Below are 14,278 nucleotides of genomic sequence, written 5' to 3' on the forward strand. Positions count from 1 at the left end.
AACTAACAAATGCCAGCTAATGAATGTCTGAAACTCGGGAATTTGACAAGTTGTACAAAGTGAGACCTCTTATTCAAAAATTAAAAAAACCTTTATGGAATCTTTTTCTCCAAAACTTTAAAGAAAGGACTACTTTGAAACAGTACATGTCAATGAAACCCATAAAGAGGGGTATAAAAATTTATGTAATGGCATATGCTGAAACAGGTTTCCTCATTACTTTTGAGGTATATCAAGGAAAGAACCTGAACGGACTAACGAACATACTCTAGGCTAGGGGAAAGAGTTTTACTGAATTTAATTAGAGTGTTGGAAAAAAGGGGCCACTGCTCGTTTGAGAATTTTTTACCATACTTCCTCTTCTGAATAAATTATCAGAACTAGGTCATTTTGGTTGTGGAACAGTAAGACAAACACGAAAATATTTTCCAAAAGTACATTTAATAGATGACAGAAAAATGAAAATGGGTGAAATTGATGCAGTTTTATAAGTAAGTGGAAGGATCGTGGCTCAAAATCTGTGACCGTATGCAGCAATATGCATAATTATGCAGAAACTGGTTTTGTTTTGAGAACATCAAAAACTGGAGAACGAGAAAACGTCCACTACGATATGTATATGGGTGGTGTTGATCGGTTTGACCAACGAATGCAGACATATTCAGTAGCTTGAAAAAGTCTTCGATGGTCGATGAAGTTGTTTTATTAACTTTTTAATGCGTCCATAGTAAATTCTTACATACTTTATAAAGAATCCCTTAGGCAAAGTAACAGTAGAAAAAAAGCATATCTCACCTTGAATATAGATCCAAATTGGCTACCAGTCTTATAAAAGATAAATTGGGAGACCATTGAACATGGAGTATTTTCAAAATGTTAGTCATTTGCCGCAGAAAACCACCCGAAGACGATGCCAGCAGTGCTCAAAAACGGGATGGCAGAAACGCAGTGATATAGAGTGCGTAGACTATAAAGTGGCTTTGTGCTTAGATTGTTTTAAACCATATCATTCAAGTATATTGTAGAACCATATCATTGTAAAACAAGTAATGAAATTTAGTTAGCTAGGGGTAGAGATCACTAGCGATAGGGATATAAGAACAGAGACCACAAGGCAAGCATCAAAAGCGGCAAGAGTAGGTGGTTGCCTCCGAAAAACCATATGGAGAAACAAATATCTGACCACGGAAAGCAAAATGAAAGTATACAAGACAACAGTAAGTCCAATCCTAACATATGCAGCGGAGACAAGGACCGATACAAGAAAGACGAAACAACAAATCAACAATATCGAAATGAAAGTATTAAGATCAATAGCGGACATATCATTAAGAGACAGACAAACCAACAGAAGTATACGCGAACAATGCAAAATTCAAAATATTAACAGGTGGATAAAAACAAGAAAAAAAACTGGAACGAACATGTAAACCGAATGGGACCAGATAGATTAGCGAACATCTGTAAAAACAACAAGCCGTATAGCAGAAGACCCGTTGGAAGGCCGCCAAAAAGGTGGAAAAATAATGTACAGTCAACAACTACTGAAACAGAATAAGAGGCAGACAAACAGGAGTACTAGTCGCACAAAGAAGAAGAAGAAGATCATTCAAGTGCCTGAACTATTATTTTTATTATTATATTTTTGTTTGTTTAAGAATTTTTGTAATATTTAAAGTTTTATACCATCATTGATACACTTTTTATCATTCGGTACAATTTGATTGAACTGTCCTAACTATAGTATTCCAAACTATTATCTGAAAAAAGTTCATCATAATAAACTTGCGGATTAAAGGGTTAAGTAATTTCAAAAATAGCATTGCGGAAATTAAATCTACTGGTATTTAAATGGGAATAAGCCACAATTAAAGGTTAATGTACGTTTATTTACGTTTCAATTTTCACTTCGGAAATCGTTCTCAAAATATAAACATTAGTAATTCACTAATAATTTCATTTTTTCATTTCTAATAATATTCAGCTTTCTGTCAGATATTTTAAATTGTAAGGACAGTTTACACAATGATCAAAATTTAATTAAAAAGCACATTACTAATTTATTAGAAAATTTATCCACTATCTAATGGCTCATAATACTTTAGTTAATAGTCAAAGAATTAAAAATTTAATTCAATAGTCGTTCTATATATATATATATATATATATATATATATATATATATATATATATATATATATATATATATATATATATTATTGTGATATTTAAAGTCTTGGTGCGCCAAGCAATAATTAGCTAATTAATTTTTTTTTTTTTGATTAATTAAAATTATTTAAATGATATGATTATGACTTTATCACAATTTTTAATTCTTTTATCTCAGGGTTAAATTCGTGCTTCAATATCTATGCTATTACATGTGAAAGGTAAGGTCCAGAGAATACCGGAATAATAAAAAACACATATGATCTAACACTATATATTGAAATAAAAATAATGAAATAATTCACACTCAAACATTTTCAATAAACAAACCTCATATAAGGATTCTCAAGATTTTGTTCTCCGTACGTGAACAATCAAAATTTATGGTACAAACAATATTAATTGAAATCTCAAAATCCCAAACTATTCTAACTCTCCTAATCAAAATATTTATATCCTTTCTAAATTACGTGTAACAATTGTGTTATCAATAAAAGAAAAAAAACTGCAGAAAACAAAAATATCTCTCTCTGATGATGAGTGGTCCAAATCCTTGTTCCTTGTAGACTGTATTGTCTCCTCTCAACCGCTCCCTATGTAACCAGCAATCTTACACAGATTGTTGCAAGTATATCGTCCTTAATGATCTCCTTCAAAAGCACAAATCATTCAACTTATGATAGCCTTTCTCCTCTCGATAAACTGAATCTCTCGTTGGCCCGAGTGAAAAATGACTCTTGGAATATCTTCTCTTTACGATAAACTGAATCTCTCGTTGGCCTGAACAGTGACTCTTGGAATATAAGTAGAGAAATATGACTTACAATATTTTGCTGCTTCAGCTTCTGTCAGATACACTAACTCCACAAAAACTCACTAACATTCAACACTACTGCTTGCTACATTTCAGGAACCGACCAGAGAACAATCACTGTTCCTCTTACAGACTTGGAAACCAACTCATCATATCTTTTCTCTCCCCTCAATCTCGCTAAACTTTTTCCTACATACTTATCCCACCTTTTTCAATCTCCGCCAATCAAAACTCGTCACAATTCCCCCATTTTTTCATTTCGATAACAAACAAAATTTTACCTATAATTATAAAATTTCCTAAAACTTATTTACAAATAATATTTTCTATAATTCTTAAAAACTAACAAAAACCTCTTTCTAAAATCTCTTCTATTTGTCTCTAATCACTGCATTAATGTATTTTGGAAAACCCCGTTCAATTGTCTTTTTGTTTTCACTTAAAATTATGCGGGTCACTCAAGTATAACAAAGAAATAATTTATGCAAAGCTTACATTTTGTTTAGTACAGGTAATTCAAGAAATTAATAACTCTCCTTCTTCGAAATGTTTGTTGGATATTATCCTACTTATCTGAATTATTTTAATGTTATTGAATTTTGAAATATTTTTAAACAAACCAATATTTTTCTCGATTTTACATATCATAACAAATCCCCGCCATTTGATCTGCCGAAAACTCTTTGTTAAATTTTAAAAATGACAAAAGTTTTCTAGGATCAAATTATTTCACTATGTTATTAAAATCTATTCATGATATGGATAGATGTCGTGAATGTTAAAATACCCCGTATATTGCCTGTCTTTATACGGGATTGGATATATTTTCGTTTTAAACTTTTCCAAGTATTTTCCCTTAAAAGAAAGTTCATAATTTTTAACCACTTGATTTACTTTATTAACAAAATCTCCATGGTTTCCTAAAATCTTCTCTATTTCCTTCTCCATGTTTTTTCCACAATTTATTTTTCTTTCATCCACCTTTTGTTCACATGTGTTCACTGTCCATAATACTTCTTCACAAAATTCTGGATTCTCGTCCATCAATGCCATTTTTTCTTCTGTTTTCTTTTTATCCTCTAATTCCCTTTGGTATTCCGAGCACCATGTTTCTATTCCTTTCATTTCTCTGATGATACCTTCTTTTTCTTCCTGCTTCCATTCTGTTTTATCGTCGGTTGCCAACAATTCTTCTGTACCTTCTATTTCCTGTTTTTCTCTGGTCTCCATCTTATTTTCCTGCTTTCTTTTCGAACTCTTCTTCTTTTTCTTCCTTCCCTTTTTCTTTTCTGTTAGATCTTGTTCTTGTACTTTCGGTTTATCCTCTACAGTCATATCGATTTCTTTGCGTTTTTCCTGTGCATTGATCCTTCCAGAATTTGTTTTCCTATCTGTTTGCTTTTCTTCTCCTGTGTTGTCTGGTTCTGCTCTGATTTCCAGTTTATTTTCCAAAAAATTTATGGTGATATCTTTTTTCCTCAATTCATCAATTCCCGCTATCATATCATGATTTAAATCTTCAATCACCACACATTTCATAATATGGAATTTGTTTCCCACTCTTATCTGTACTCCCAAGCCTTCGTTTACTGTCGTCAAATTTTTATTGTTTGCACCCACTAAATCAACCCTAGGAATCTTATACACAAATCTGTCCAAATTTAATTCTTTTACTAGTTTTTTATTGATTAGCGATATCTCCGATCCAGAATCAATCACAATTTTAATCGCTTTATGTTTTATAAATGCATCTAAAAATATTAGATTAGAATTAGAAATTTGTCTGTCGTTTCCTATTGCTACATGATTCATCTCCCTTCTATTTTGTTGTTGGAAGCTCTGGTTATTTCTATCGTCCCTTTGTTCGTTAGTATTCCTATTCGGAGGATTTTGTGCATCTCTATTCCTGTTGTGATTTTCATATGTTCTCTGTTGTGTGTCATTCCTGTTATCGTAATTTTGTTGTCTATTGTAATTATTGTAATTTCTCGGCCTATATTCGTTTGTTGATCTGGGATGTCGGTTTCTCTGGTCATAATTTGATGAATACCTTCTTTCCGGTCCATTATATTGGTCATGTTGTCTTCTATTTCTCATTTCTTTTCTTTTCGCTTCTTTTAATTGAAGGAATTGGCACAAACTATCAATATCTTGATAGTTTCTCAAAATCACGTGATCTTCCAACGTTTCCTCAAAATGTCTGCTGATCATTTCTACCAGCTGTTCGGTAGAATATTTGTATTCTAGATATTTTGAATTGTTATATATCTGCAAAGCATATCTTTCTTCAGATATTCCCATTTTTTCGTGATATTTTCCATTCTGTAGCTCTTGGTTGATTTCTCTCTGTTTATTTTTCCCCCAGAAATAGTTGAGAAATTTATTTTCAAAATCTGTCCAATTTTCAAACTCATCTTCCTTGCTTTCATACCATAACGCTGCTCCTTCTTTCAAATGGTTTCTAATTGTTTCTTTGCAATCGTCAAAATATCTAATATGTTGTAATTTGGTTTTCAAATTTTTAACAAACGGTACTGGGTGTGTTTTCCGAATATCCCCGCCAAACTGTATTTTTATGTCACCCGAACTTTGGATGAGTACTTCTCTCCTGTCTCCCATATCTCGTTGTTTTCTGATATCCTCAATTTGTTTTTCTATTTCTTTCTTGTCTTCTTGTAAAGCCATTTCAAATTTTGTTTCTAACTGTTCTAATTCCTTTTTCTGTACAGTCTTAATATCTTTCATTTTAGTTTCTATTTCTTCTCTCTGCATCTCTAGTTTCCTCTCTGTTTCTTCTCTGACTTTTTCTAAACAGACTTTTACCTCATTTTCATATTTGTCCAAACGCTTTTCCATTTCTCTATCATTTTCTTCTAATTTTTGTTCATAGTTTTCCAAACGCTGCTCTATATTTCTGTTATTTAGTTCTATTGCTTGCCTTGTTTCCCGTTGGTTTTCTTCCATTATTTGTTTTGTTTCATCCATTTTTTGTGACTGGAGTTGCATTAGTTGTAATATTTTATCTATTCCTGATAGTTCTTTTCTCTCCTCAACTATTGTCATATTTCCTTCATTATCCGATACTTCTTCCAAAATTGTTTCATCTTCTCTGTTATCCTCCTTCCTTTCCTGCATTTTACTTTGTCTCCTTGTGACAGACATGTTGTTACTTTTTGTTATTGTTTTTGTCCCCGCCAAATGTGAAATTTTACAACACTCTATATGTTTCAGAACACGACAATATTTCTCCCCAAATGTATTAAATTTTCACGACAAATATCAAATATGCAATCAGTAAAATTCAAATAATTCAAAATAAATATCAAATGTACGATTGGTAAAGAAAATCAAATCAAATAATTCAATAGCAGTAAATATCCACTAACTACGATCAATCAATAATTCAAATTTATATTCCCTGGAAAAATTGTCAAAATACTTTCAAATTCAAATTCCCTCAATGTTATATGTTTTTATCTCTGGATCACCTGTACTTATTCCAGATCTCTTTCCCTTCCTTCAAATGTAAAGCTGCGATATTTTCAAGCCCCACGTTTTGGAAGCCAGTTATTGTGATATTTAAAGTCTTGGTGCGCCAAGCAATAATTAGCTAATTAATTTTTTTTTTGATTAATTAAAATTATTTAAATGATATGATTATGACTTTATCACAATTTTTAATTCTTTTATCTCAGGGTTAAATTCGTGCTTCAATATCTATGCTATTACATGTGAAAGGTAAGGTCCAGAGAATACCGGAATAATAAAAAACACATATGATCTAACACTATATATTGAAATAAAAATAATGAAATAATTCACACTCAAACATTTTCAATAAACAAACCTCATATAAGGATTCTCAAGATTTTGTTCTCCGTACGTGAACAATCAAAATTTATGGTACAAACAATATTAATTGAAATCTCAAAATCCCAAACTATTCTAACTCTCCTAATCAAAATATTTATATCCTTTCTAAATTACGTGTAACAATTGTGTTATCAATAAAAGAAAAAAAACTGCAGAAAACAAAAATATCTCTCTCTGATGATGAGTGGTCCAAATCCTTGTTCCTTGTAGACTGTATTGTCTCCTCTCAACCGCTCCCTATGTAACCAGCAATCTTACACAGATTGTTGCAAGTATATCGTCCTTAATGATCTCCTTCAAAAGCACAAATCATTCAACTTATGATAGCCTTTCTCCTCTCGATAAACTGAATCTCTCGTTGGCCCGAGTGAAAAATGACTCTTGGAATATCTTCTCTTTACGATAAACTGAATCTCTCGTTGGCCTGAACAGTGACTCTTGGAATATAAGTAGAGAAATATGACTTACAATATTTTGCTGCTTCAGCTTCTGTCAGATACACTAACTCCACAAAAACTCACTAACATTCAACACTACTGCTTGCTACATTTCAGGAACCGACCAGAGAACAATCACTGTTCCTCTTACAGACTTGGAAACCAACTCATCATATCTTTTCTCTCCCCTCAATCTCGCTAAACTTTTTCCTACATACTTATCCCACCTTTTTCAATCTCCGCCAATCAAAACTCGTCACAATTCCCCCATTTTTTCATTTCGATAACAAACAAAATTTTACCTATAATTATAAAATTTCCTAAAACTTATTTACAAATAATATTTTCTATAATTCTTAAAAACTAACAAAAACCTCTTTCTAAAATCTCTTCTATTTGTCTCTAATCACTGCATTAATGTATTTTGGAAAACCCCGTTCAATTGTCTTTTTGTTTTCACTTAAAATTATGCGGGTCACTCAAGTATAACAAAGAAATAATTTATGCAAAGCTTACATTTTGTTTAGTACAGGTAATTCAAGAAATTAATAACTCTCCTTCTTCGAAATGTTTGTTGGATATTATCCTACTTATCTGAATTATTTTAATGTTATTGAATTTTGAAATATTTTTAAACAAACCAATATTTTTCTCGATTTTACATATCATAACAATATATATATATATATATATATATATATATATATATATATATATACATATATATATATATATATATATATATATATATATATATATATATATATATATATATATATATACGATGAGCTTCTTTTTCAGCTCTAGTTAGATCTAGTTAGCTCTAGTTTCATCATAGTAAAATCTTATAGATTTGTTATATTAATAATTGCTCTAATTCACTGAACCACAAAAAAGATGTGTTCCATCTATACTTGTTTTACAACAAAAATTCACTAAAAATAAAAAAGTACCGCCTTCTTGTATTAGATTTTCATAATACTGTCCCTCCACACTTTCACTGTAACGTACTGTTGTTATTTTCTGTCTTTTGTGACTCAGTTTATTGCCTGCAACTCATGTGTATTAAATTCAATTTAACCCACAAGACAATTGTTAATAATTTTAAGTAAAACATTTTAAAACTTAACTTCATGTACAAACCATGTTTTTTCATTATATATCTTTTATAATTCTATTAATTTATATTTAAATGGGAATAAGCCACAATTAAAGGTTAAAATACGTTTATTGACGTTTCAATTTCCACTTCGGAAATCGTTCTCAAAATACAAACATTAGTAAATTAAACAAATTTTGTTTTTTGTTACTTAGTGAAAAATTCTTCTAATAATTTAATTTTATCTGACTCATCTATATTGACAATTCAGACATACCTTATACATTTTAAAGTAGACGACTTTAAAATGATATTGCCAATATTGTTGAGTTGCGTTCCTGGGACGACTTTACATATAAGATAGTTCATTCGATTACATGAAATCAACTTTAACTTGAGAATATCCGTCAGAAAAGATCATAACATGTAATTCGTCTTTAAAAAGACAAATACATGCCATGATGACAGTAAAATTCTCCTGTTAGTGATTCCATAGTAAATTATGAGGGAAAAACCAGGAAAAAAACCTCATAATACTATCCCGACATGGTAAGTATTTGATCGTGCATTTAGTTTACCTTCAATAAACACCAAATTCCGATTTTATATGTTTGTTATTTAAAAAACATAAATGATGTATTCTCTATATGTTACTGACTTACCAATGCTGGTATTTTCCTTTTAATATTAATAACTTCCTCTTTCAATATGGGTAACCAGATCCTACTACATTCTGCTGAGGAATTCGCGACACAATTGGTCTCATTTAGCATAATTAGAGCCGCTTCTTTGATTTTTTCTTCTTTTCCTTTTGAATTTATTACCTTCTTTACTCAAAATTTTAATGATATCAGAATCCATAATATGGTCTTTGCCGATTACATGATCTGCCAAAGCAAAAGATGGTTTATTTATTCTACAATCACTCTTGTGGGAAATTATACGATTTGATAGATTTCTCCCAGTCTCAACAACATACACAGCTTCACACTGAGTACAACTAATGCTATATACTACATTTGTCTTATCTAATTTATTTATAGGATATTTAGTTTTAGAATATAAAGATGAAATATTTTTGATGTTTTTTGTTGTTATTTTTATATTGTCAATAACTTTTAGTATTTGTATTAATTTAGATGTTAATGATGGTATATAAGGTAGTGAATGATAATAGATGTTCTGATTGTTGGATACAATGTTCTGAAATTTAGCAAAAAGTGGTGATAAGTTATTTATATTAACAGTATAAGAAAAAAATCATCCTATGTAGCATATCTGGAGGATTAGAGTTCTCAATTAAAATATTTTTCAACAATTGAAGATCTTCCTGTTAATAATCTGGATGAGGAAGCCTTAAAACGTGTTTTAAAGTTCATTTTCATCTTGTTTGGATGATGTTAGTAATAGATTATAAATATATTGCTACACACGGGTTCTCTGAACCATCTGGTTTTCAACACATTATCTGTAGTTCTTACAATTCTCATGTCAAGGAATGGTAGAGAATCTTCCACCTCTTCCTTCCTCAACTGTGAACGGTATATGTTGATTATGATTGTTAAAAATGTTGACAATGAAAATGTTTAGGAAGTATCAAAACAAATCATCTACATACCTTTTAATAAAAGGAATGAAAAAAGTGTAATTGTTGATGCGATCATTGATAACATCATCCATGACATAGCTACTTAAAATGGGTGAAAGACTAGATCCCATAGGGCTACCAAAAATTTGTTTATAAAAGACACCATTAAATATAAAAATATTAGAATCAAAACAAAATTGATAAGTGTTTGTAAAATGTAATAAGTCAATATTAGTGTGTTGCGAAATCTCATTCCAATGTTTTTCAACACTACTTATGATTAAATCTAAAGGTAAATTGGTAAATAGAGATGTTACATCAAAACTAACCAAAACACAGTTTTGTGGTAATTGAAAATTATTGATGACTTTCTTGAAAAACATTGGAATGAGATTTCACAACATACTAATATTGACTTATTACATTAATACCATAAACACATTAATACGAGAACATTTTATTCTATAGATTGATGCGACTTAAAAGTATAAAAACTGTTAATTTTAAATTTGAACTAAATCCTTTACTTATTATTAAATAAATTATAAAATTAATATTACCTATTATTTAATATGGTAGTATTAAAAGAATAATAAAAAAATATGACACAATTTCTTTGATCTAATCTAAATAAATCGGTATGCGGGTACAGCAACCTCAAAAACTTTTTGTTTTATTTGCAAAAACTTTGACAGAAACCAGAGGCCAGTAAAAGTTTGTGGATTTATAAGAGCGCGTGGCCTGTACCGTAAAAGGACGAATTTATTGACACCCAAAGCAAATCCCCGAAATCCCAAAAAGAACCGACAGCGAATGCCTTTGAAATTCCTGCTCGGAAATGAGGGATAAGAGCGAAGTCATGTTCTCCCGCGTTAGCACAAAACTTTTCTATTGGCATTTAAACATATACTAACCTTTCTTTTTTTCCTAAGTGTCACTTTTACTCCTTCTACTGAAACTTCTATTGTCACCTTCTTTTTCTTGATCCCTTTGGCTTTAAATTCGTACTGAAAAAGAGAAAATTGAGTTATTTACGCTGATGGCTCAAGCAGACTATTATCGTTTATTTTGGGGAAAATATAAAAACACCTTTCGTTTTTCCTTCGATGAGTTAACACGCCAAATTTGTGAAAGCACTAAATTGCCAAAAGGGTCCTTTATTTCTAATAGCGAAAGAAAATGTTTTGATTTATGAAAAAAAAATGTTGTGAGAAATTTATTGGAAATAGATTTATCTAAAATTAATTATTATTAAATGTTCTTTATTTTAGTTGACGTTTCGGCAGATACTCCATGCCTTTATCAAAAAAATATCTAAAATACATCAATTGATTTTGTCATAGTATTTACAGAAATTTTAATAAAAACTTACCATAAAACGTAAAATAGTCTATATGGGGCAAAAATTAATAAAAAACATCAAGGTACATGTATCGTATAAAAAAAAACGAGTGTGGCAGTCCAGTGGGTCTGCCGGTAGAAGTTACACTACTTCTATACACGCGTTCGTCTTTACAAATTTATATGGGAGTCAATTCTGCACAATCATTACATATGTCGTCGGCTAAGAGTGTTAACCTGCTAACTCCGTTTTTTATCTAAAATGACATTTTAGCGGATTCTGAATCTTTATACCTTCATACATCATCTCACAAACCCTCTAACTCCAATATAGTTTAGAAATAACAAAATTTTAAGTGCACGTTATCCTGCTTTCTCCATAGTGATATTTTTTATAGCGCAACACTGCCATCTCCAGTATAACTAATGCAGGCAACAAGTGACCACGTGCTTGTGAGTTGCAAATCGTAGTTTTTCAAAGAAATATTAAGGTAAATTTGTGTTCTTCGTATTTTTGATAGAGAGGTAAGTGTATTTCATTGTTTAGTTAACATATGATAAGAAAAATAATTATATTCATGCTAAAAACTGCTAAAATCGAACAAGATGGAGTTAGCAGCAATTCGTTTATTTTACTTATCTACCTATGTTACAATCTAAGTACATAGCAGATTTTCTTAATGTGATTGTTGTTAGAAGTAATTCCATTAGTTCAAAGTTATTTTAAAATTTCTAGAAATTAGTGTTAAACTTTCTAATTTGCCATCAATCCCATTCCTGTTTTACGACTAAATGGGTTTTTACGAGGAAACTATGACGTATAAGTGGTTTTATCAGAAATACGGCTGTACCGTTTCATGTGTCCTAATTCCTAAGAAGAAATATTTTGGGGGCAATCTATTTTTTTATTTTCTCGGCCAGGCGAGGGAAACGTGGTAGTTGAAAGGGGTTGATATCGTTAAAACATGATATTTAATAATGTAATAAATCCAAAGAGAATAATATAAAAATATTAAAGTACAAAAATATTAAAAACTGTTTTTTTAGAATTTGTAAAAATCATTGTTCTAATTCTATTGCAGATGTCTAGAGCAAGTAAAATCCTTAAGTTAGCTGATGAGATAAATGGTATTGCTCAAACTAGTGGAAAAGAATATATTGTTAAAAATGTTGGAAGTGACAATGAGACACCTAGTACAGAAAACGTAAGTTATAATGATACAGAACTGACTGAACTTCTCAATTATTATGACCGAAATATTGTAGTCGCATTGGAAAAACCAAATAACAATGATCTAGACTTTACTCGAGATATACCAGAAGATATTTTCTCAGATGAACGCATGGACCTTAACGAAAATCCCGAAAATTTTTCAGCAACTGGTGATGTTTCACATATTGAATATCAGTGGAATGAAGATGCCATATCAGATGACAGTGATTTCATTAAGCCTTTAGTACCATACTCTGACCATTCGGATTCTGACAGCTATGATGTTCCAGAAAAAAGCAAAAAACGTAAAAAGAGGTTTCAGGTTAATAAAAAGACCTGGTATTCTGAAAAAAATAAAAGTCGTCGGGAAATGGGTAAGAACTATTTTGGAAGACAGAAAATAAATGGAAAGTGGAACTATGATATGGAGAAAACACCCCGAGAATTAAAAGAAAGATGTTGTTGCAAGACCAAAGAAAATGGATTACTTAAGTGTAATAAAATTTCTGAGGAAGAGAGAAATGTAATATTTAAGTATTTCTGGAATTTAAGCTGGGGAGAAAAAAAAGTATTTGTAGATAATACTGTAAAATCGACTGCTATAAATAGACCGAGAGATAGAAAAGACCCAGAAAAATCTACGTTTATAGACAAAACAGAAGTCGTAAAAATCCATTTGAAAGCGAACATACGGCATTAACAGATTTTTTTAATTCTCTACCGTGTATGGAGTCACATTATTGTAGATCTTCTACGAGCAAAAAGTATCTTTTACCAGACTGGCCTTCAAAACAAGAACTATATAAACTTTACGTTAACGATTGGTGTCGTGCTCCAAGAATATAGCTCCATTATCTATGTTTACGTTCAATAACGTGTTTAATACACAAAATCTGTCTCTTTTCCGGCCTAAAAAGGATGAGTGTGGGCTATGTGCTGCTTACAAGAATAACCATGTTTCTGAAACTGAGTACAACTTACATATTATTAAAAAAAAAGAGGCAAGGATTGAAAAACACAATGATTTCAATAATAAACGTCATGTATATGCAATGGACCTTCAAGCAGTCCTGCTGGCGCCAAAATCTAATATAAGTAGTTTATATTATAAGACCAAATTATGTGTGTACAACCTCTGTTTTTTTAATCTACAAACAAAAGATGGCTACTGTTATATATGGAATGAGAGTCAGGGAGGATTATCTGCCGAAGAATTTGCCTCCTGCTTTCATCATTTTATGGAAAACTATGCAATACCACTTATAAATCCAAGCGAGCAAAATCCAGAAATCATTATGTATAGCGATGGTTGTACATATCAAAACCGTAACGCTGTACTGTCCAACGCAGCTGTGAATTTGGCAAAAATATATAACATAAGTATTATACAGAAATACCTAGAGGTTGGGCACACGCAAATGGAGGTAGATGCAATGCATTCTACCATTGAGCGTTGCGTAAAGAATAAGATAATTAATGTACCTGCAGATTATGCACACTTTTCCAAAATTGCGAGGAAGAAACCTGGACCATACACAGTCGAGTATTTGGATCATTTGTTCTTCAAATCTTTTAAAAAGGTTGAATTAGTTAAAAGTATTAGACCTGGCAAGAGGAAGGGAGACCCTAAAGTAAGTTATATCCTCGCCACTATTTACTTTACATGTTATTTAATATTTTCTATTTTAGGTAACCGATATTCGCAGTCTGAAGTACACTACAAATGGACTAATTTTTTTTAAAC

The 14,278-nt window shown here is 31.0% G+C and overlaps 1 protein-coding gene across 1 annotated transcript in view; it reads right to left on the reverse strand.

The window, feature by feature from the left end:
• The window catches only part of LOC140447948 (uncharacterized), a 421,074-nt gene that overhangs the window by 181,690 nt on the left and 225,106 nt on the right, over positions 1-14,278 (reverse strand). The window contains exon 5 of the mRNA XM_072540908.1: positions 10,895-10,987. Coding sequence (XP_072397009.1) covers positions 10,895-10,987 — 93 coding nt within the window. The remainder of the gene's footprint in view (positions 1-10,894; positions 10,988-14,278) is intronic.

This window comes from Diabrotica undecimpunctata, chromosome 8, assembly GCF_040954645.1.
Source record: "Diabrotica undecimpunctata isolate CICGRU chromosome 8, icDiaUnde3, whole genome shotgun sequence".
Taxonomy (NCBI): Eukaryota; Metazoa; Arthropoda; class Insecta; order Coleoptera; family Chrysomelidae; genus Diabrotica; species Diabrotica undecimpunctata.